Source organism: Myotis daubentonii, chromosome 2 (assembly GCF_963259705.1).
Source record: "Myotis daubentonii chromosome 2, mMyoDau2.1, whole genome shotgun sequence".
Lineage (NCBI taxonomy): Eukaryota > Metazoa > Chordata > Mammalia > Chiroptera > Vespertilionidae > Myotis > Myotis daubentonii.
Window position 1 is genome coordinate 108555335 of NC_081841.1, and position 24010 is coordinate 108579344.

A 24010-nucleotide genomic window follows, 5' to 3' on the forward strand; every position below is an offset into this window, starting at 1 on the left:
CGGGAAATCCTTAGGAGGAAGGTTTCCCTGTCTATGGGGGTAAAGCTGTGGATATTTTTCTCAGTCATCATGGACTGAAGGACTCAGGTAATGAGTCTGTTGAGGCAAGCTTTGTTAGGTTGCTGCTGAACACCTGAAAACTTCCCTGTCCTCTCTGTCGAGGTTGCACTGACCCAGAGGACATCCTCCATGTGCTAAAGCTGCTAACTCCTCTCCAAGTGGAGGGCTGAGTGGGCTGCTGAACTTGGTCTCTGCTCATTTGATGTGAGGAAGCAAGAGTTCTCAGTGAACTTCAGGGCAACTATACCCACAGAACCAGCAGCTACCCCAGCAAGAGTGCCCCAACCCATTCATCATACCACTGGGGATGACATCATGCCGCCCCGAACAGAACAGAAACCGAGAATGCATAGGAACACTTAAGCAGTGGGGCTCATCTTTATTGAGGGGAGCTGTTCACAACTACTGCAAATGGACTAGTTTTAAAAAGCTTCCGACCTCCATACAGCTCTGTTTACATTCACAAAGCTGTAAAAATATATTGTACAATGAACACTTTCCAGAGAATCATGCTAGTTTATAAACTTGTCAGTAGACAATGCAAAATATGATTTACAACAAGATACAGTAAGTTCAAAATTTAAATACTTAAAGTATAATTCTAAAACTAGCAATGCATGTTTTTTCCAGGTAAAGAAGACTAGTCATTATAAAAATATATAAATTCAAAGTCAGTACTAAAACACTTAATCCTATAAAAATATCTTTTACTAATAAAAGTATCCATTTCTAGATTAACATTATCAACAAAAGTTACAATCTTAAAGTTTCAGGAAATACCCACTATGTCAGATGGTCCACTTAAAACAGACATGTGAAAGAAGCTTCAAGGTATGGTTGTCAACCTGTCTTAGTTTTCAGAGATGGACCACATATGTGATCATGTTGCATATTAATGGCACAATTATTCTATAAAACATTAACTCAAGTACCTATGTATTATGAAAGCCATTTATAAACACAAAGTCTCTAGCCTAGAGAGAGGGTCCTTAGGAGAAGACACCAGTTTTGTTAGGAGCTGGCTACATCGAACTTTGAAATGTCTAACTTGGAAAACCAGTGGTTGCATTTTGACCACTATCTGAAATCAGCTCATTCATTTCATTTTGCTTACTCTCCTTTAGGGCATGGCTGGGGTGGTTTCTTTGTGTCTGGGCTCTTTTTGATTTCCTGAAACACACTTTCAGCAGCAGGTAGCACAACTCGGCCACATTGAGTAGCATGCAAATCACCGAGGCAGAGATCATAAAAATGGTGAACACGGTTTTCTCCGTAGGTCTGGAGATGAAGCAGTCAACGAGATTGGGGCAAGGATCAACCCCACATTTCAGCACCCAGGGCAGGTGGTACCCATTGTATAGGAAGTAAAACACATACATGAAGGAGGCTTCGAAGATGATTCGGAAAAATATGCTGCTGGTGTATGTCCACCAAAGGGCTCCCTCGATCCGAACCTTCTGCTTTTTAATGTCCTCCAAGTCTTTGAATTCATTTCTCTTCTCTCCTCGTCTGAATTTGCGGGCGGCCTCCTGCCGGTAGTAGGCAACGTGCATGGCCACAAGCAGGGCAGGGGTGGAGACGAAGATGAGCTGCAGGGCCCACAGCCGGATGTGGGACACGGGGAAGAAGTGGTCATAGCACACGTTTCTGCATCCTGGCTGCAGAGTGTTGCACACAAAGTCTTCCTGTTCATCTCCCCACACTTCCTGAGCAGCCACCACAAGGATCATGACACGGAAGATGAAGATGACGGTGATCCACACCTTCCCGATGCTGGTGGAGTGTTTGTTCACACCCCCGATGAAAGTGTGCAGGGTACCCCAATCCATTGTATTAGTTTATTCCTAAACAGACAAAAGGAAATTAGCAGAAAGTTCCTTTGAATGTATACAATAGTAGTAATATTACAGACTGAAGCAATTTTTGCTTAGAGTGTGTTGTGATAGCTATAATTTCAACCCCTAAACTGCTGGTAGGAGGTTTTCTGAGGGGAATGCCCAGTCTAAAGATATTCAAAGGTTTTTGTTTGTTGTTGTGGTGGTTTATTTATTTATTTTTTTACCAGAGATAACTTTTGAGGGGATTTAATAACATCTCCATTCAATTGACTTCAGGTTATATAATAGGTCACTGTTTAACATGAATACAGGTAATTCAAATTCCTTCCCCAGTTCCCATGAAATCACTGTGTTTCTAATTGCCCAGAGAGCACAGAGGGTCCATAGAAGGTTTTAGTGATTAAATGGTTTATCGAAGAAAAAAAATTATGCATTGGAATGAAATAATCTGGTTTACCCTACAAACTAAGAAGGGAAAGTAAGAAAATAAATACTTACTGGTTTATTTACACAATATATTTATATTTATTTCTATCCTGAATATCATTCTGCCATCACTGTGGGCTCCTAGAAAACCTAATACCATACCTATAGAAAGACCCTTTTCTTTTTTTAAAAAATTAAATCTTTATTGTTCAGATTATTACAGTTGTTCTTCTTTTTTCCCCCCATAGCTCCCCTCCACCCGGTTCCCACCCCACCTTCTGCCCTTACCGCCACCTCTCACTGTCCTCATCCATAGGTGTACGATTTTTTCCAGTCTTTTTCCGCACCCCCCACACTCCTATCCCCCCAAGAACTGTCAGTCCACTCCCTTTCTATGCCCCTGATTCTATTATATTCACCAGTTTATTCTGTTCATCAGATTATTTATTCACTTGATTTTTAGATTCACTTGTTGATAGATATGTATTTGCTGTTCATAATTTTTGTCTTTACCCCTTTCTTCTTCTTCCTCTTCTTAAAAGATACCTTTCAGCATTTCATATAATACTGGTTTGGTGGTGATGAACTCCTTTAGCTTTTTCTTATCTGTGAAGCTCTTTATCTGACCTTCAATTCTGAATGATAGCTTTGCTGGGTAAAGTAATCTTGATTGTAGGTTCTTGCTATTCATCACTTTGAATATTTCTTGCCACTCCCTTCTGGCCTGCATAGTTTCTATTGAGAAATCAGCTGACAATCTTATGGGTACTCCCTTGTAGGTAACTGATTGTTTTTCTCTTGCTGCTTTTAAGATTCTCTCTTTGTCTTTTGCTCTTGGCATTTTAATTATGATGTGTCTTGGTGTGGTCCTTTTTGGATTCCTTTTGTTTGGGGTTCTCTGCACTTCCTGGACTTGTAAGTCTATTTCTTTTACTAGGTAGGGGAAGTTTTCTGTCATTATTTCTTCAAATAGGTTTTCAATATCTTGCTCTCTCTCTCTGTTCCTTCTGGCACCCCCATAATTTGGATGTTGGTATGCTTGAAGTTGTCCCAGAAGCTCCTTACACTATCTTCATATTTTTGGATTCTTTTTTCTTTTTGATTTTCCGGTTGGGTCTTTTTTGCTTCTTCATATTTCAAATCTTTGACTTGATTCTTGAGATCCTCTAGTCTGCTGTTGGATCTCTGTATAATATTCTTTATTTCAGTCAATGTATGCTTAATTTCTATTTGGTCCTTTTTCATATCCTTGAGGGTCTCACTAGATTTATCCAGGGTCTCACTAAATTTATCAGCAGGTTCTAGAAAATTCTTGAAAAGCCTTAGAAGTGTGGTTTTGAACTCTATATCCAGTAGTTTGCTTTCCTCCATTTCTGCCATTTGTGACATGTTTCTTTGTCTCCGCATTTTGGCTGCTTCCCTGTATTGATAGAGTGGCTTTCTGTGTTGGGTGTCCTATAGGGCCCAGTGGCTCAGCCTCCCCAATTACCTGAGGTGAACACTCTTGGTGCACCCCTTTGTGGGCTTTGTGCATAATCTTGTTGTAGTTAAGCCTTGATTGTTGTAGGTATCACTTGGAGGAATTGACCTCCAGGACAATTGGCTGTGAGAATCAGCTGTGTCTACAGTGGGAGAACTTCTGTGCTGGAGACACCCTTCTGGGGCAAGACTTGCTTCAGTGGGGCTTTGGTGCTCACTGAGTCTGCCCCCTGAGTGTGTCCCTTATGGATCTGAGGAGTTGTAATCTGGATGGTCCCACTCTGACCACTTGGTACACTGGCTCTTGGATCTCTAAGGAGGTGCTAATCTAGCCTCTGCCTGAGGCTACCCAGCAGGAGCTATGGAGAGATCTGCAGGTTCCTCTTCTTTGTTTGGGGTTTGGAGGTGCCCAGATGAGGCCCAGCTGTGAAGCATTGCAAGCTGTTGTGGGGCCTTGGGCTTTCTTTTGGATGTTCTGTGTCTCTCTGACCCAGCTGCAGTTTGTTAGGTAATTTTAGATAGCAAAGGGCCAGGCCATTCATATGCAAAAGCCTCTGGGCACAGCTTGGGTGGGGCGGGGTCTCAGGGAATCAACAGGGTGGAGCAAACAGCTATGGCTGATCCTCAGCCCTGCCCTAAGAGGCCCCAGGTCTCAAGGTCCTGTGGTAATCACTGCAAGCACCTCTGAGAGAAAGCCAACCTCGAGTTCTGCCTAATGCCAGACAGTCCAGTTTCTCCTGGTATGAGTCTGGGTTCCCAGAGACTTGCCTGGAACTGGAGTTCAGAGCCATTGGGAACTTATGTCTCCCTCCCAATTGAAAAAGAAAATCACGTCCTCAGTTGCCAGCCCTTTCCTTGAGCCTCTGTACCTCTGCACTTTACTTCCGTACCTCCTCTGAGTCCCAGTGTGCTTTTCTCTTTCCTTCTAGTTGTAGAATTTCCACTCAGCCAGCCTTCCTGTGGTTCTGGATGATGTCTGTTTTGTCTTTTAGTTGTATTTTTGAAGTGGTTGTGTGAGGCAGCAATTTCAGGTGTTTACCTATGCTGCCATCTTGGTTTCTCCAGAAAGACCCTCTTCTAAAAGAGAATCATAACTTTCATAAAAGGTGCTCACTTGTTCTTCCTTATAACCAGGCTGATGATGGCCTTCCCTTCCCAGCAGGTACCACCACACCAACAGTTGTGGTGAAGGGCTCGAGCCTCACTCCCTCTTAGCTCCCAGATTTAATGTCCTGGGAGAAAATGACTTCTTGCAGGAACTTTTGATACAATTCAAACAGATGTCTTCCACGTTACCACACAAGACTATAAAGTTGGTCAGCAATCTCCTTGAAAATAAAGTGATGAGTAATGAACACTTTGAGAGTCTTCTGAAAGTGAAAGGCCCTCTCCTCAGAAAAACCCACCTATACAATTTTTTTTTCACACTCTTTTAGGGGAGGAGGGAGTCACCAAAGTCCTTCTGTCAACCCATCTTAGACTTTCTTGAACTGCAGTCAGTATTCTTCCCAGGTTGACTCCTTCACCTGCCATGAGTTTGCTAACAGTCACCATGATGATGGCAATGGCACAGACATATCTTAGTGTCAAAATGATGTTTTTCAGACACCTCTCACGCCATCAGCAAGTTAACTGTCTTTCCATAGTCCATTTAATAACTACACCCTAACTTTTTATTTAAGGAATATTTTATCCCTCAGAAGGAATATCCTTATAAGCAGGATATTCATGCCATACAATAAGGCTTCCTAGAAAAAACTCAAGCTCAAGGTTAGGCTAGAGGAGGCGATTAGCATGCCTGCTCTCTGGGAGCCCACACCTGAAGTGTTGTGTTTATTCATATCACATCAAGAAAGACACTGGCAGGGGGCCTCCCAAGATGGCAGTGTGCATGGTGGTGATAGCCAAGGAGTGTCCCTACAGAGAACGAGCTGAAGTTCCACTACATGGTACACACATCCTTGGACGTGGTGGATGAGAAGATCTCTGCAATGGGGAAGGCCCTGGTGGACCAAAGGGAGCTCTACCTGGGCCTGTTGTACCCCACAGAGGACTACAAGGTATATGGCTATGTGACCAACTCTAAGGTGAAGTTTGTTATGGTGGTGGATTCTTCCAACATAGCGCTTTTTGACAAGATTCATAGTATGTTCCAGAAGCTGCTTGTTGACTGAAAAAAGTGTCTTGTACTCGAAAAATAAAAAGAAAAGAAAGACACTGGCAGGCTGATGACCTGCTGGAGTGTGGCCAGGTGGCAGAGGCTGGAAAAACTCTCTCAGGAGGGGACACTGAGGGGAGCTAGAGCAGTTTAGCTGGAAGATAACTCTCAGTCACAAGGCAGCAGGAGGATCTAGGACTAAGAATTGAATCCAAGATAGAATGAACAGAAAGCCAGGATTTTTTTTTTCTTTTTCAATTACAGTTGACATTTAATATTATTTCATATTAGTTTCAGGTGGACAGCATAGTGGTTAGACATTTATATAATTTAAAAAGTGATCCTCTCACTTTTTAGTCTAGTACCCATCTGGCATCATACATAGTAATTACAATATTATTGACTATATTCCTTATGCTGTACTTTACAACCTTATGACATTTATTTTATAACTGGAAGTTGGTTACCTCTTATTCCCCTTCACCTATTTCACTTGCCCCCTCAACCGCTCCCCACTCTGGCAACCATCAGTCTGATCTCTGTATCTATGAATCTATTTCCATCTTGTTTGTTCATTTATTTTGTTCTTTAGATTCCATATATAAATGAAATCATATGATATTTGTCTTTCTCTGTCTGACTTTACTTAGCATAAATATCCTCTAGGTACATCCATGTTGTTGCAAATGGTAAGATTTCATTTTTTTATGACTGAGAAAAAATGAAATATATATATATAATATATAGAATATGATACATATTCTATTATATATATATAAATATATATATATCTTCTTTATTCATTCATCTGTCAATCGACACTTAGGTTCTTTCTATACCTTGGCTCTTGTAAATTAAAAATTGAAATACCTTAGCTTGGTCAGTTTTCTCAGTGGTTAGAGCATCAGCCCACAGCCCAAAGGGTGCAGGTTCGATTCCCAGTCAAGGGCATGTACCTGGGTTGCAGGCCCGATTCTGGCCTGGGTCAGGACATATGCAGGAGGCAACTGATCAATGTGTCTCTCTCACATCAATCTCTCTTTCTCTCTCTCCACCTTCCACTTTCTCTAAAAATCAATGGAAAAAAATATCCCCAGGTGAGGATTAATCAAAAAAATAAAAATAGAACTACCTTATGACCCAGCAATTCCACTTCAAAGTATTTATCTGAAGAAATCCAATTTGAAAAGATATATGCCCTCCTATGTTCATTGCAGCATTATTTACAATAGTCAAGAGATAGGATTTTTTTTTAAAAGAAAAAGCTGAGAAAAATGAAATAGGTACAACTCTTTAGGCACAAACTCTTTGAAGCTGTGGCTTCTTTTCCTTAAAACATTCAATCAGAGGCTGTGTAAGCATGGCCGGGGTAATGCAGTGGGCTCACTTGGGAGGGGTGATCTCAGGTTCTACAATTAAATCCTGCTTTTACATATCACTTATCTCATGGCCTAAGAGATAGTCAATGCCCACATTAAATTAAACTTTGATTTAAAAGACTAATTTTAGACTATACGAATTGTACAATTAATTTTTAGTCTCCCATGAAAGTTATTATAATACATTTTCCTAGTTCTTGTTGTTCTATTCTGGAAGCCTTTCAGGATGTGATGGGTGGTGGGAAGTGTAGAAACATATATCTTGATGTTTCAACATATTTTACAACAGATGTTCCCCTAGGTCTAGGAGGTCAGTCCTGTTTGTTTATAAAATGAGATCTTCTCTAACTAGGAAACACTTCCCCCTGAGGTTTGGTTAGTTAAGTACCCAATCAGCAAATCTTTCATTTACCAAAGAAAAGTTCACATTTTCTCAAGACCTCCAAAGTGCACAGAATTTAAACTCCCCTGCAGTTATAAAAAAGAAAAGGCTATTTGTGTCTGAATTCTCTATCACCTGCCTGAACAATGAATGGCACACCTGGTGTCACCTATTACCTGCCCTACTAGGAAGCAAACCAATCAAGCTGTCTAATGAATTTGGAAAGGCTAAGGCCAGGGGCTGAGGTCAGGAGGTCACAATTTCCTCACAAGAATATGGTCCTACTTTCTAGAAGCAGGATCCTTGATTTCCACTCCTTGGGGCTTCTCCTTAAAAAACAGGAGCAATAGTGACAGCAATAGCTTTATTTCTTTTTTACTTCGCTGGTCCCCAAATCACACGCTCTCAAAGTAGCAAAGCTGAACAGAAAATAATCTATTATACAACTCTTTTTGAGTTTGAATCAGCAATTTACCTGCACTTTTAAAGGAAAGAAAAAAATGAGATGCCTAGAGCACTATAAAAGTGAGTGACTAAACCCACATATGTGTGTCTAACCTCCTGGTCACTCAAGACAATTAACTGGGCTAAAACAAATCACCTAATTGGTAGTACCTTCCTACAGGATCAACCAAGGCCCTACTATTACCTATCACGTGATGGAAATGACTGGAAAGGAAGAGCTGTTCTCCACAGCCTCCATCACTCTGCTGCCCTCCTTGTTCCCCAGGAAGAGCACTCAGTGAACATGCAGCAGAGTTTCCTACAGAGAAAGCTTCCCTTTCCATTCTTTTGTTTAGTCCCTATTGTTGCTGAGGGGCTTCCCAAGAAGCCAGGGCATCTGTCCTGCACACCATACTCCCAGTGAACGCTAAGAGCAGGAGGAGAGCTCCTCTCACAAGTATTAGGAGGAAGACCAGGGTATGGCCTGTCCCAAACTTCCTGACACAATGCTGCAGTCACGGGTAAGGCCTGGCTACTCCCATGACACTCTGCCCACTCCCCGGGGGACTGAGAGAGGGCAGAAGATTCAGCAGATTTGAAAGGAGGCCCTGGTTGCACTTGCCCCTGCTGATCTGACTCCTTGGTGGGTGAGGCGCACCCTGACTGGGGGAGGAGAGGAACTACTGGCTCTCAGCCTCTCCCCTGTAAACACATAGCCTGGGGTGAGCTGTCATAAACAGTGTGGTTAGAGGACATTTGAAGGACCAGTACTTTTTGAGAACTGCTTTCCAAACTATCTATACTCATCGAAACCCTTTCTCATTGGTACCAATGAACGAAATACCTCTTTCCTTTTAGGCTTCAGGCAGGCTGGCGGAAGCCACTGGGAGCAGCTTTTTCAGTAAAAAGTAAAATATTAACCCTCTCTCTGTAATCCAGAGAGGTTTAACTGGCCCCTTTCTGGCTCTCTTTTAAGGAAAGAATGGATATGCTTAGCTTCTTTGGTCTTCAATGTATGAGAATGTGGTCCCACTCAGACATACAAAGGTGGATTGTATTCAGGTTTGTGGTATATCTAGCCATCCACAGTGCATTCTCAGTACTAAAGCTCCAGTCCCAAATATTTACCTCTGAAAAAAGTAAATCATTGACCTTACTTCTGATGATACACACGGTATTACGAAGACAGACTATTCTTCTTTTTTACAATTCAAAGAATTTTAATCTATAGCATTCTGCTTCAGTAATGGAATTTCTTGATTGTTTCTAAATTTCTTATTTAAGAATTTAATCGTAACTCGTTTGCTTAATAATGGCACTTTAGTTTCACTGACAGAACCAAAACTAAAGCCCTGAACATCAGTGTTAACCTCGGCACGCACCATGAGGTGCAAAGAATCTTTTTGGATAGTTCTATTCTCTTTGGATGACCTTTTCAAGTCACTCAGCAAATATTGGATAGACTTAGAATAGAACACTTTTCTCACGATTTCCACCTTAGTTTGGAGAATTGAGAAGTTTGAATTGATAAAGGCAGTGATGACACAACTGAGCCTGACTCCCAGGCCTCCCAGCCTATCACCCGAGGAGAACCAGGGCAAGGTTCCCTCCTGGGAGCTCAAGTTTTCTTCTTCTACATCATGTGATTGCCTAGAAGCAACATAACAACATGAGTATAAATCTTTGTGCAGCTTCTGGATGTAGGTGAGGAAAAAATAGTTGATGTGGCCATATTCCTTTAACTCCTCCCACATGTCTACCACATGACATTTGTGGGTAGTTTTTCTTTATCCCCAGAATTGTTATGAGGAAAGTCTGGATACTACCAATTTACTGATGCTCTGTAGTTCAAATTCTCAATAAAATAATAAAAATAAAATCTTTAGTGTAGTTTCTTTTTCCTACCAAAATAATAATGATACTACCACCAAACCAAAACCTCAAGTTCATTCCCTAAACATTAAAAAAAAAAAAAAAGAAAGAGTAAAGGGAGTTTGAGAATTGGATATGCTCCCTTCTCCCTCTCTCAAAATTAGTATGTAGTTTTAAAAAAAAAATAAAAAAAATCTCAAACTCTTTTCTTAATCTAGAAGAATCTATATTTTGTCTCTTGACATTTTAAATCTTCCAAATGGACAAGCTGATAGATGGTTTTTAAGTTTAATGACTCAAAACTTCATCAACTGTCCTTTCAAACTAATGGCCAGTGACACAATGGATTTAGGATTTATATACTTCTTCAAAATTAATTCAATAAAAATGAAAATGTTTTTCTGTCTTTGGGGTCTAAATATAAAAATGAACAGTTCATAGAATTACATGTATTTCTTAATTCATTTAAGAACTCAAAGAGTTAAAAAAATTTTCTATTAAGCAGTCTCTGTTCATTCAGGTAAACCTGTGTGCTTTCCAAACATTTAAGTCCAAACAGAGTAAAGTGACCCTGGGAATAAAACAAAAAAGACCATTCGGGGACCCATCCATTCTAATGAATCAAACAAGTGAAACAGAAACCTTCACATATGACAATGCTGCCATGGCAGGGGTCATGCCCTCATGGACCAAGAAACTTGGGTAGACTATTAATCTTCCACAATTTTATTCTACTTAACATTTTTGCTAATGAGTACAAACCACTCACAGCTCCTGGGCTGATCAGACTGTGTCAAAGCTGCACGGCGAGAGAGGATTTGTAAGTTAGAATTTTCCGGTTACCCTCTATAGTTGTGCTCCTCCCTAATGCTCTTATAATTCAGCAGAAAAAAAAAAATGTAAGAAAAAGAGAACAATCTTGGAGCAGATTTTGTTTTATAATAAAACCACCAGCGAGGCAGTTGGGTGGATGAGGGTCTTCTGAGTTTTGGACAACCCCCCAGTTATATTACAGGCTGGAGTGTTGATATTCTGGCTACATAGCCCCCTCTGCTCTCCTTGGCATAGTTCAAACAACATCCCCAAATTGCCAGCCAAATCCAAACAACAGACAAAGCTCTCCACAGGGGCAGTTCTAAGCAGCATCCTGTATTCTAAGGAAGCTGCACTGGGGCAGGACATTTCCTTCTAGAACACTAGTTAGATCTGCTAGACCAGAGGCAAGAAGACACTTGTATGGCATAAATTCCACCGAGGAAGAGAACAATGGTGTGTGCTTAAATTCAAGCAAGCATTAAATGCACAGCGAGGTTCCACCCAGGGGGCACGGAAGATCCCAGCAGGGCCGCAGGTCGCCAGCCCCTCCTGGTCCAAAGCTGCATTCCCACCACACTCACCTCCGACGAGGTCCTGCTCTCCAGGAAGGGGGGCAGCCCAGTCAAAACGGCAGCAATGACAGTGGCACTGGACTGACTATTCTTCCCCTGACAGGAAGTACCTTCTGGTGCCTCCACCTTTTAACTGAAAGGTGTCACCAGTGACAATTACTGCTGTCCGGTAATTGTATTATTGTCATCTGCTGTTCACAAGTTTCTGGGCGCACATCACACAGTCATACGGGTCAGTTCCACCTGGGGCTTAAGGTCTAGCCACGAGCTTCCTGGCTTTCCTGTCCCCCAGATCCGCATGGGACTTTGTCAGTTACCCGTGAGTGAACACGAAGACAAGCCCAAATGCAGCAAGGAATCGGGGAAAGGGGCACCGGTCCCCAGCCCGCCCCTCAGATACACGGTGTGATGCATTCATAAACCTGTTGTGCAGGCCAAGGGGAACTATCCGGAGTAGAAGCCAAACCAGTCCGTCCTGCTTCCTCGGGCTCGCAGGGGACGCAGGATGCGGATCCGGGCTGATAAGGTCTCCCTGGGCAACCCGCGCGGGCACCCACTTGGAGGCCACAGGGCCCGCCTGGGGTGGTCGCCAGCCAGGGCGACAGGAAGAGGAGGGCAACAGGCTGCCGGCACCCCTCTGGGCTTCTCGGGAGGAGGGGGCGGGGGCGCTGCTACTCCGCGGTCACCCCGCACCCAGCCCCGCTTACCTGTGTCGGGGCTCTGCGCACGCAGCGGCGCCCTCGCTGCGGCAGGGCGAGCGGGCGGCCGGCGGTGTCTGCAGCCGCAGTCAGCAGGGCCCCCACCTCGGCGCCTTTTAACCGCGCCCCACCCCGCCTCTGCCCTGACGCTCCCGGGCGCACGGAGAGGCGAGCGTTCGGTGGCCAGCACGGGCCCGCCCCGGGCTCGGGGCGCAGGACAGGCCTCCCTGGGGGTGCAGGGAGTGAGGACGGGTTGGAGGGAGCGCGGGGCACTGGACGGGGCTCCTCCGTTGCGGGGAGCAGAGTGCACGGGGAGGGCAGGACCCTCGCTTTCCCCTCCGTCGGGGAGCAGGGGTTGTAGGACAGAGGGTCAGCCAGGCCTGGTCCCTGGGGTGAGGTGGCCCGTGTCTCCCGCTGGGTGGCTGCTCACCCAGAACTCGGATGCCCTGGGGAGAGGGCTTAGGGGAGTGGGCCCACCGCCTGTGGCGAGGCTTCCAACCCAGGACTCTTTGGGATCAGGATCAAGGGCAGGCTGTGTTTTGCCAGGACAACATCGTCCTTGTTTTCTGTACGTTGCCACCCTCTTGCAGACCACCGCTACTCTCACAAGGCCCTCTCCTAGAGAGCAGCCTGGAGGCACAGTGACTGTTTTGCTCTCAGTTAACGGCCACTTAGAGGAGTTAAAGGGATTATTTGTATGAGTTACCTCCATCCTTTGAAGCCATCCTAGGGGAAGCAGAGTGGATCTCCCTCAGCGCACCGGCCACCACGTGGAGACCCTGGCCCTTTTACAGACAGGGCTCTGGTGCCTAGGGTGGGCAGAGGGGCTGGTGCAGGGGCTGGTGGGGTGGAAATGTGGGAAGCTATTTAGGTACCGGGCTTGACAGATTCAGAGCCATCCTGACAAGAGATGTGTAACTTGCCTCTCCCACAGAATTGGTTGGTAATTTAAAATGTCCTCACCTAAACCATATGCTACTTGTTAGGTCAGATTCTCTCATGCAACAGGATTAGTGGTGGTTCTTAACATGTCTCTTTAAGGTCGTGAAAGAAAAACCCAGACTTCATAAAGACCCACCTTCTGAAATGTTTTATTAGAGAATAGGTTCTCAGCCAACTACCCGGAGTCAGGTCAGTTCAGAACACTTTCAGGTGGCACTTGCAATGGTCTTGCAGGTAGGGGTGGAGAGACAAACACCTGCTTTAGGCTTTTTCATTTGACAGACTTACTGCCTTAATGTGTCCTGTGCCTTGAATGTTTGGTCAGACTTCAAGGTTGACTGGTTCTCTTCTGGCCGCCCCCCCACTGCCCCCACTCCCCAGCCACAATATGGCATCTTCCCTGTCTTCTCGCCATCATTCCTCCCAAACAGACACTCCAGCCAGGCATATCTGTGTGCAAAGTAAAATAAGAGCATTTTAAATGCAGACTATATACTTATCTGGGGATTATAAACAGTTGAAGCCTTTCTTTGCATTCCCACAGCACCAGGTAAAATGCTTTGCACATAGTAGGTGATGCTCATGAGTAGTTGCATATTGATTGGCAAAACCCAGCCAGCATAGCAGATAATCCTAGAAACAACTTTTGCTCCTGAAGCAGGACTGCCCATGTTTTCATGTCTACAGCTGGTGCCATACAACACTGTCTTGAGCACTGGCATTCAGGACCAATGGAAATTGTTGTAGAACCAGTTCAGAAAAGAACTTTGAACCAAAATAGCCACAGAGAATATGTTGCATTTGCTCAGCTGTCCAAAAAGGGAACCATCTAAAAATTGCAAAAATATCTCTTTTCCTGTTCAGGTTATCAATACTAGCCCCACGGTGCTGGCTTTTTATTTTATCACACATTTCTTAACACTTAGTCCCATTATTCAGTGTTCACTTCTCATCAGATGGTCCCATTGGAGCAGAAATTAAATATGGACTTTTGTGTTTTGTTTCAGAGACAGCACTCTGAGTGCTGGGTGAGATTAGAGAAAATGAGGGGAAGAAAGGCCCCACCTGGGGAGAGGGAGGGAGGACCTGGGTGACTAAGGGTTCCAGATCCCTCTGCTTTCCTGCTTCCTTAAATCCTTCCTGAGAAGCTCCCACATCAGGAATGCCTTCTCTCTCTCTGCTTCCTGGACAGATCCAACCATACTTCAAGGATAATAATAATTTTCTTTTTTATTGAGATATAATTGACATCTAACAATATATTAGTTCAGGTGTACAACATAATGATTTGATATTTGTATATGTTGTGAAATGATCACCACACTAAGTCTAGATAACATTTATCACCACACATAGTTATAAATATGTTTTTCTTATGATGAGAATTTTCAAGATTTACTTTCTTAGCAACTTTCAAGTATGCAATACAGTATTCTTATCTATAATCAACTGGCTGTACATTACATCCCAGGACTTACTTATTTTATAACTGGAAATTTGTACCTTTTAACCTACTTCACCTATTTCACCCCCCCAAAAAATAATGTTCTCACCATTTATTAATAAATACCATGAGTCAGGCATTATCTCTGCCCTTCAGCAGTCCCACAAGGGCAGGGAATGCTGTCCTCATTTTATAGGGAGGCAGTTGTGACTTATGAGGCCTCCCAGCTGGTCAGTGCCAGAGGTAAAATTCAGACTGAGCTTTCTTTAATTCCTTACAGGCTAAGGCTACCCTCTTGAATGCTCCCTCCTGGAAGCCAACTCCTCCCCTCCCCTCTGCTCTTCCTGTGTGGCTGTGGCATAATCTGCTAGATGGTTGCCAGCGTTCCGAGTGCTCTCTGCCATCCCACCTGTGTTATCCCTAATGACAACCATGGCCCCAGCTTCTACTTGTTGGCCAGTCCTGGATGGGTTAAGTTGTCACCTTCAAGGGCCAAAGATGAGGACTTCCAGTTAAGATGGAGGCGTAGGTAAATGCGGTACTCGCCACCTCCCACGGCCACATCAAAATTTATAACTAAAATACAGAACAACTATCATTCAGAACCACCTAAACTCTAGCTGAACAGAATTCCTGCAACTAGGAGGGGCAGAAATGCAGAGTGGAAATGCGGAACAGGTTGGTCCCACACCCACGTGTGGCTGTTTAAAATCAGGAGGGATACCTTGGCTGCGGAGGTTTCCCTGAGGAGCAAGGGGTCTCTGCCCCACACCAGGCCTCCCAGCCCAGGATTCAATTGCTGAGAAGAGAAGTTACCTCAAATTTTGGCTCTAAAAACCAGTGGGAATTGTGGCTGAGTGACCCAGAGGCTTTGGAAGTCCCAAGCAGTTCCTCTTAAAGGGCCCACATACAGATTTACTTAGACTCCCTCTGAACTCCAGTACTGGGGCAGCAGCTTGAAAGAAAACTGGGATATTCAGGGAGGAGCTATTATTCTTAGAATCAAGGTGAGAGCTGGATGGGGCAGCTTTCTCCCAATCAAAAGTGCTGGCAGAGACTAGTGTTCTAGTTCTGAGCCCTCCCTGCCACAGAACTGACAGGCTGGGCCATATCTACTGTAAATCTCCATCAGTCTGGGTCACACTTTTTTTCCTACTCTGATGATTCCCTGAGACTCTGCCCCTCCCTACTTGCAGGTTCATCCAAACAATTTCCAGTGCCTTTTCCATACAACTGACCTCTCTTGCTTCATGCTTTGGACTTTCCTAAGATCTCTCAAACAAGTAGCAGCTGGCATCAGCATGCCCCATACCTCTCAATAAGTGGCCCCAAGCCTGGCAGTAGCAGCAGCCTGCCCTGGTTCACAGCTTGCCCTCTCCTGGGCACCTCCAAGCTCAACACAAGTAGCAGCCATCTGCAGACTGCTTTGTAACTCTGGCTGGGTGGCCCCAGGCAGGGCACAAGCAGAGACTGACTTTGTACCTTCTGGGAGACCCTAGAGCCAGTACACCTGGGGATCAGCTTCAACCACTCCAGATTACAACCCTACCACCTCCACAAGTGAAACACTCAAGGGAAAGATTCAGTGAGCATCCAAGTCCCACTGAAGCAAGTCTTGCTCCATAGGGTTGGCTCCTGCCCAGCAGCTCTTCCACTGTAGTGGCAGCTGGTTCTCGCAACTAATTGGCTTGGGGGTCAATCCCTCCCAGTGACACCAACATAAACCAAGGCTCAACTACAATAGTAAAATGCACACAACCCACACAGAGGCACACCCAGATTTCCCAGCTCAGTTGACTGGGAAGGCTGAGCCACTGGGCCCTACAGAATACCTACTACACAAGGCTACTCTACCAAGTCTGGGAGACATAGCAGATCTACCTAATACACAGAAGCAAACACAGGGAAACAGCCAAAATGCAGAGACAAAGAAACATATCACAAATGAAATAACAGAAGAAATCTCCAGGAAAAGAAATAAGTGAAATGAAAACAAGCAAACTACCAGATAGAGTTCAAAGCTATGGTTATAAGGATGCTCAAGGAACTTAATGAAAATTTCAAGGAACTTAGTGGAACATTAACAACTTAAAAAAAGGACCAGTCAGAAATGAAGCATACACTAACTGAAATAAAGAATAATTTACAGGGGATTAACAGTAGAGTGGGGAATGTAGAGAATCAAATCGAGGATTTGAGATACAAGGAAGCAAAAACACCCAATCAGAACAGCAAAAAGAATCCAAAAATATAAAGATAGTGTAAGGAGCCTCTGGGACAACTTCAAGCATACCAACATTAGTATCATGGGTGTACCAGAAGGAGAAGAGAGGGAGCAAGAAATTGATAGCTTATTTGAAAAAAGAATGACAGAAAGAAGTAGACATACAAGTCCAGGAAGTCCCAAGAGTCCCAAATAAGAAGAACTCAGAGTCCCATACCAAGACACATCATAATTAAAATGCCAAAGGTTAAAGACAAGGAGAGAATGTTAAAAGCAGCAAGAGAAAAGCAGTTAGTTACCTATAAGGGAGCACCTATACGACTATCAGCTGATTTCTCAGCAGAAACTTTGTAGGCCAGAAGGGAGTGGTAAAAGAAATATTCAAAGTGATGAATAGCAAGAACCTACAACCAAGATTACCAGTACTCTACCCAGCAAAGCTACCATTTAGAATTCAAGGTTATATAAAGAGCTTTCCAGACAAGGAAAAGCTAAAGGAGTTAATCACCACCAAAGGAGTATTACAAGAAATGTTAAAGGGTCTTCTTGAAAAAGAAGAAGAAGAAGAAGAAGAAGAAGAAGAAGAAGAAGAAGAAGAAGAAGAAGAAGAAGGCGGAGGAGGAGGAGGAGGAGGAGGTGGAGGAGAAGGAGAAGGAGAAGGAGAAGGAGAAGAAGAAGAAGAAGTTGTTAAAGATAAAAAATATAAGCTATAAAATGGCAATCAATGCATATCTATCAACCATTGAATCTAAAAATAAATCTAAAAATAAATGAACAAGAAATCTAACGAACAAAATAAACTGATGAATAAAATAGAACCAAAGGCATGGAAACATGGAACAGACTGACCAATCTCAGAGGGAAGGGGGGAGGGGGTGGGAAGAGATTAACCAAAGAACTTATATGCATATATGCATAACCCATGGACACAGACAATAGGATGGTGAAGGCCTGGGGTGGGGTGGGAACTGGGTGGGGGATGGTTATGGGAGAAAAAAGGAGGGGACATCTATAACACTCTCAACAATAAAGGTGTGCTTTGTTTAAAAAAAACCGGCAAAAATGAAATGTGATGACAGGTGAAAGTCCTAACCTATCAGTAGGTGTTCATGGAAGCCCCTTTCTCACTTTCCTTCTCTTTCTACTCTATTGTTTTCTCTTCCTCCTTTCTCCTTAGTTTTCTCCTGGGGAAAGTGGGGATGTTTAAGCCTTTCGCAAAATTGCTAGGATCTGAAATGAGACCAAGTGTCCAATGGTGTGGCACAGTGTCTGAAATATAATTAGGTCTCAGTCTTTGCCCCACTCCATTATTTTTTAAAATATATATATTTTTATTGATTTCAGAGTGGAAGGGAGAGGGAGAAAGAGATGGAAACATCAATGATGATAAAGAATCATTGATCAGCTGGCTCCTGCATGCCCCCCACTGGGGATCGAGCCATTAACCTGGATATGTGCCCTGACTGTTAATCGAACTGTGACCTCCTGGTTCATAGGTCAATGCGCAACCCCTGAGCCACACCAGCCGGGTGCCCCACTCCATTCTGATACAACATTCCTCACTCACTCAACAACAAAAAGTCAGCAGGTAACAATCCACGTTTGTGTCACCTTCCCGTACCTAGCCCTGTTCTCTTTAGTCTCACCAGGCTATAATTTGATGATGCTGCCACGATGTGAGTTTGGGGAGACAATGTCCAATCCCAGCTGATGGGGCTGTTTGAGGTTTGGTGGCACCTTTGTTTCTGGCTCCCTGTTGCGTCAGCCTGCGCTGGGCACCTGGAACGGGCTTTCTGGTTGCTCCAGCTGCCTGCTCTCTGTGTGCTCAGGCTGCAGCATAAAGACAGTATTGACAGACTTTGCAAGATTCACAAGATCACATGAGGGGTCAGCCAAGAGGAAGCTGGGAAACCTTTGGAAGCAGTCAGGAGTCTAAGCCTTAACTGCATCTCTTTCAGTTTAAGGATTTAGGTGGTTTAATATTCTGGAGAACATTTCCTGTCACAGCTATTCCTGCCCAACTCATCCTGCTTTGCTATTTGTACTTCTACTACTTAGGATAAAGCAATTCCATTTGTGAAGTGAACCAAGGAAAGGATAGAGCAGTTTTTAGGGGCAGCTCCTGTGGGAAAGTCAGGTATTAAGTTGTTTGGGTCTTTGTTCTGTCACTTTATTTATTTTGAAATATTATAAATTATTAGAAACTAGAGGCCCAATGCATGAAATTCATGCAAGAGTAAGCATTTCTTCCCCCGGCTGCCGGCACCGGCTTCCCTCTAGCACCAGGGACCCAGGCTTCCCTCGCAGCCCCAGCTTCTCTAGAAGGTCATCTGGAAGGACGTCCAGTCTAATTAGCATATTATGCTTTTATTATTATAGATAGCCCTCATCTCCTAATGTAAATATATAGAAAAGCCTCATCAATTTAGCCTAATTCTTCCTCTCTCTTTCCATCTATTCTGAATTAGTCAAAAGTTTCTAAAACATTTAGAAAGAATTACAGCCATTGCTTTCAACAATCTATTGAAAAATTTGACTAAACAAACATGTATTGCCTAATAGAAATCCTTAGGAAATTGATTCAAACATTTCTGTAATGATTGCTCTTAATAGGTGCTTCTAAAAAATTGTAAGTTTGTTCTCTAGTTTGATACTTCCTCCAAATAGAAGCTTTACATTCTTATAATTTGCTTAGCAATTTTTTCTTTGTAAGTAGTGAAACATTGCAATTTTAATCTATTTGGAATATCTATCGTTAAAGTATTTTGAGTTTGTGCACAGCAGAACTAATGGGGTTTTACTCCACAGTCTTGTCTTCCTATCAGTATTGGATGACCTTGTTTTTGCATTCTATTATATTCTATGGTATATGTTCTTCCATTTATGCCACATACTGAGGGCAACTATTTCTGTGTGTGGATCAAGGCAGCATAGAACTGCCTGTGCAATCCAGACTCTGAGTTCCTCCTGTTCTTGTGTCTAGGCAGTAGCTCATTTCTTTCCTCTCAGATCCAGTGACTTGATATTAGAACATCACAGACAAATACAGACTCATGTGCTGTTGCACACTCTTTCTCTTTCTGGTACAGTTGGAAGAGTAAGATAAAGGGAAACTGGAAAAGTTTTTGGATAGCTAGTTTTCCACAGTCCATTAGGTTGGTTGGTTGGTTTTATGAAAATTGGTGACCTCAATGTAGCGTTGATTCTCTTCCTCCATAAAGATTCCCCCTTCTTCTGTTTATTCCTCCCCTACTAACCCCATACACAGTCTCTAGAAATAGGAGGTCTCACCTGGGCAAGTCTCCAAGAGTCCAGAGGAGGCTGGATATTTAGGTGTGGGAAGCAGGTTGGGGACAGTACCTTGCCCAGTAAGTGCTTCATAAATGATCATTGAATGTATGAAATACATAAAAGGTTCAATGGCATTCTAAAAGCCCTTTGGGGACTTCTGGCTTCTAGACCTTGGAAGTCGTCACTCTTGTTCTGTCAACAAGAAAAATCTATATCATAAAAGGTCTGTGGCTCTCATGGCGGGGGGGGGGGGGGGGGGGGGCGTGAGCTACTAGCAGCGGAGAACTACCAGCGGCAGAGGGCAGGGCAGCCAGCTGAGGCAAGTGGAAACGAGCTACTTGCCCATGATTTCATGCCCGCTGGGCCTGTAGTGTTTAATAAACTGAAAATCAACAACTCAGAAGATTGAGGTCACAGGGCAGCCACTGCTCCAAAAGCAGATCTCACATACAACTCTTGGCTATTCATCCACTCAAAAAAAAAAAGCAACTCTCCAGTAAACACAGACCAAAGACATCCAAGCAACTAAGCTCTTGAGTAGCTCAAATAGGTGACTGGGCCTGGGCATACAAAAAAATTCAACCCAGAAATATTTTGTGGGATCATGCTGAAGATTCCACATGTGCCGGGAGCTTCAAAGAATACTGAAAGACAGACAGAAGAGGTCTCTTTATTTGAAGCTCAACTTTCAGTCTAAGTGGAGAGGTGAGGTATAAAATGAACCCCAGATATGTCAACTCCAACACCTAAAATTTACAGAATTGAGTTATTCTTCCCACTCTGACATATTATTTCTATTGATGTTTATTTCACTCATGCGGGGTGATGGAAAGAGCATGGCACAGGTGAGGAGGCAGAAGGTTGGGTTCAAATATGTATACATGCCCAAGCAAGTGCCTACTTCATGTGCTGGCATCGCCACATCCAATAAATATTTGTTAAATGAAGAAATGAATGAACCTTTCTGAACCCTTATCTTCTGCCTGTGTAAATGAAAACATCTACCTCATCTACTTCTGAGAGTTGTTTTCAAATGAGATAATGTGTGTGAAAGCTCTTCATAAACCGTAGACACAGAATAATTAATAGTATAAAAACATTGGCCTGCTCAGGAGAGCACAGGGAGGAGCCTGAGTGTGTTAGCCAGACAATGGCGGTGGCAGCCTCCCTCTCGGTGGGAGTCCACAGGTCTGCTCACCCACCGGCAGGAGCTAGTCTCTCTGCCCTGGATGATGGCTCAGGGACAGAGACAAGCCTCATTGGCAGTTGTACTAGAGTGGCTCCTTCTCACGGGAGCCACCAATGTAGCTTCCAGGGTCCCCATAGGGTCACACTCCAGAGCCAAAGATATCAGGTGTTCACATGCTCCTAGTTCTAATGCAGTTATCAGTCAGGTTTTCTCTACCATGTGATGCTGGCTAGTGACATAGTTATATATTCCATCTTTATCTGTTTCCAGGAGAACAGAGCCCAGAAATTAACCATAGGCCACATTTTTACACAGAGGGGAAAGATTTTGTTAGTCTTTTGCCCACATTCCCATCAACACCTAAATATTAATATTTCCCTTTTTCAGAACTCAGGAATATCAAAAGTATGCATAAACACATTTGAAATGTTTAAAAGAAACATTTAGGTTAATGCTAAGATTTTTGCCATCCTGTTCTTGGTTAAGTTAGATTTAGGGTGTATGGCCACGTCTCCAACATTCAGAGGTAAGCTGTTTTCTTCAGGGCGATGCAAATGGCAGTGCTTGGTGACACAGAACCATCTGCTGGGTTTTCGCTGACAGAGCCACTCGTCATTCCTGTGCTGTCGTCTGTTTACCTGTCTTACAAGAGTACACAGGGAGCTCTGCAGAGTCAGCAACAGTGTAGATTGCTGACAGGGTTGATGACGGTGTGCTGTGTCACAGATGCACTTCCAGGAACACAACCCTGACCTGGAGCCATCGGCAAGAGGGGTGCTGCTCACTGGTTCTCACTCGAGGCCAGCACCAGGCAGGATTGCAAGCTCTGACTGGGTTCAGTCTGTTCAGGTACATCTCTTAGCAATGCCTGACCGTAACTGAAGTCTCTATAAAGATCGATGGGAAGGATGGGGCCATGTGGTTATTTGGCATAAATGAACACTGTAAATTATTGTTGGGGAGAAAGGGATGGGACAGAAGAGAAGGCCCACAATTATAACAATGCAGAGAATGAAAATGTTGAAATGGAAGTACAGACAAAATACTATAGGATTTAAGGGCTAAGTATATGAATAACATGCTATTTTCAAGCAGGCTTAGTGGCAGGAAAATCAAGAGGCAGCAAGGAATGAGGACTGCATTGAGGTGACCCAATCACTGGACAGTTTTGTGGACATGGAGATGGTCTGTCAGGCTCCCAGGATCAAGAGGCTGATGAGGTGCCTTCCTCATGGCACAATGGCTTTACCAATGAAGTTTCTTCTTTAGCTTTTGGTGACCTACTGGGAACAGACAAGTGACTGTATTATGGCCGTGAGCTCATTATGACCAATTGCACTTGCTTATTTGGTACTAGTATCTTATGATATAACTGTGATTCAGGTCTTTAAGTTCTTTGAGATGGAAGCAACCAGTTGTATTAGAGTGGCTTCTTGCATAATTATAAATTATAACATTGATGACAAACCCCACAAGTACCAGTTGTGCATGGAGACACCAGACACAGTGCTTGGGAATATGTGTTGAACTTTACACACAGTTTCTACCCCTAAGACCATCATGTTTTCATTTGGGAAGCCAGGGAGAGCCAATCAACAGATGTGTCAGCAAAAGTCATTAGATGGATAGTGATGGCCTTTGCAGTGGGAGGATGTAGAGTAGAAAGTGAGTTACAGCTTCCTGAAGGAGGTTAAATGCAAAATAAAGCAATACTATGATGTAACGAATTGGAGGTGAGGAGGGTGTATACAGGGGATGGAAGAAAGAACAGGGATATTGAATTTATGTCTGACTGCCACTGTGAAAAAGCCCCTATTAAACACCCTAGTTCTATGGGCTTAGCCCTGTTTTCTAGTTTTTCACAAAGTCAGGTTATCTTCAGCATCTTTCTTTTGGTCCAGTTTACCAATAATATTATTCCACTTCACTCTCACAGCCAGGAGTCACCTGGAAGGACTGCAAGGCCACCTACCCACCTTCACAACTGACCCAGCAGAATTGGGTGAGCTTCTGGGGTGGTTCCCTCAACCCTAGTCCTTTCCTGTATGACATTTATCTCTGTTTGATTGACAAAAATTTACACAGATGTGATGACCTGTGGTTACTAGTGACTGTTGGAAATATTGCATATACTCCTTTAGCTGCAGTCACACTTGCAGACCAATTTCCTTGCATATTCAGCCATTATTTTTGCATTTGTGTGTAAATCACCTGCTATCAAGGGTATCTTCTCAATTTGATTTTAGGCTTCACAACAATCCTTGCAATGGAAGTTGTGATCCCCATTCTACAGTCCAGGGTGATCAAAATACCACAGAGAAGTGCTGTGTCTAAAATGCACAGCTAGTCCATGGCACTTAGTCATCGTGCAGATAGTTCATCATCTGGAACCCATGGCCTGCCTGATTTTTGGTTCATGAGCTCCATGACACTGTATACAAACATTGTTTATATGTGCTCGTGTTCATTTTTCTAAGGAGTGTCTGTAGCATTCACTAGATTCTCTAAGAGATCCATGGCTTCAGAGATGAGCATTGTATAATGATGCCCACCACTATGGTTCACATCTATGTCTTCTCCAGGTATTGACTCCTGAAGAAGACCAACTCTTTCTGATTTAAATTTCTAGCCTTTCTGATGTCTCTGGAATGTAGTGTCAGGTTCCATTTATCATGTGACCAATTTTGCCCAGATGATTGACTTCTATGAGGCTGGTTATAAACTGTTTCTAATCATGGTTCTTTCCTTTGTCAACTGAGATACAATGTGGACCGAGACACAGATGAAGGGAGCACA

General features: G+C 43.5%; 1 protein-coding gene across 2 annotated transcripts; it reads right to left on the minus strand.

Moving 5' to 3' along the window:
* Nucleotides 1-414: 414 nt before the first annotated feature.
* Nucleotides 415-12428, minus strand: GJB6 (gap junction protein beta 6). 2 transcript variants are annotated; one of them, XM_059684168.1, is made up of 2 exons: nt 12134-12428; nt 415-1904 (listed from the first exon to the last, which is right to left on the minus strand). In XM_059684168.1, exon 2 carries the CDS (start codon nt 1887-1889, stop codon nt 1104-1106), a length of 786 nt encoding a protein of 261 aa, XP_059540151.1. In that variant the 5' UTR covers nt 1890-1904; nt 12134-12428; the 3' UTR covers nt 415-1103. The 2 variants fall into 2 exon arrangements, with proteins under 2 accessions (XP_059540151.1, XP_059540152.1); XM_059684169.1 differs by lacking the exon at nt 12134-12428 and adding an exon at nt 11436-11589.
* Nucleotides 12429-24010: the final 11582 nt, after the last annotated feature.

Excerpts from the sequence above, each read along its gene's own strand:
- GJB6 (XM_059684168.1), bottom strand. The coding sequence starts at position 1,889 with ATGGATTGGGGTACCCTGCACACTTTCATCGGGGGTGTGAACAAACAC.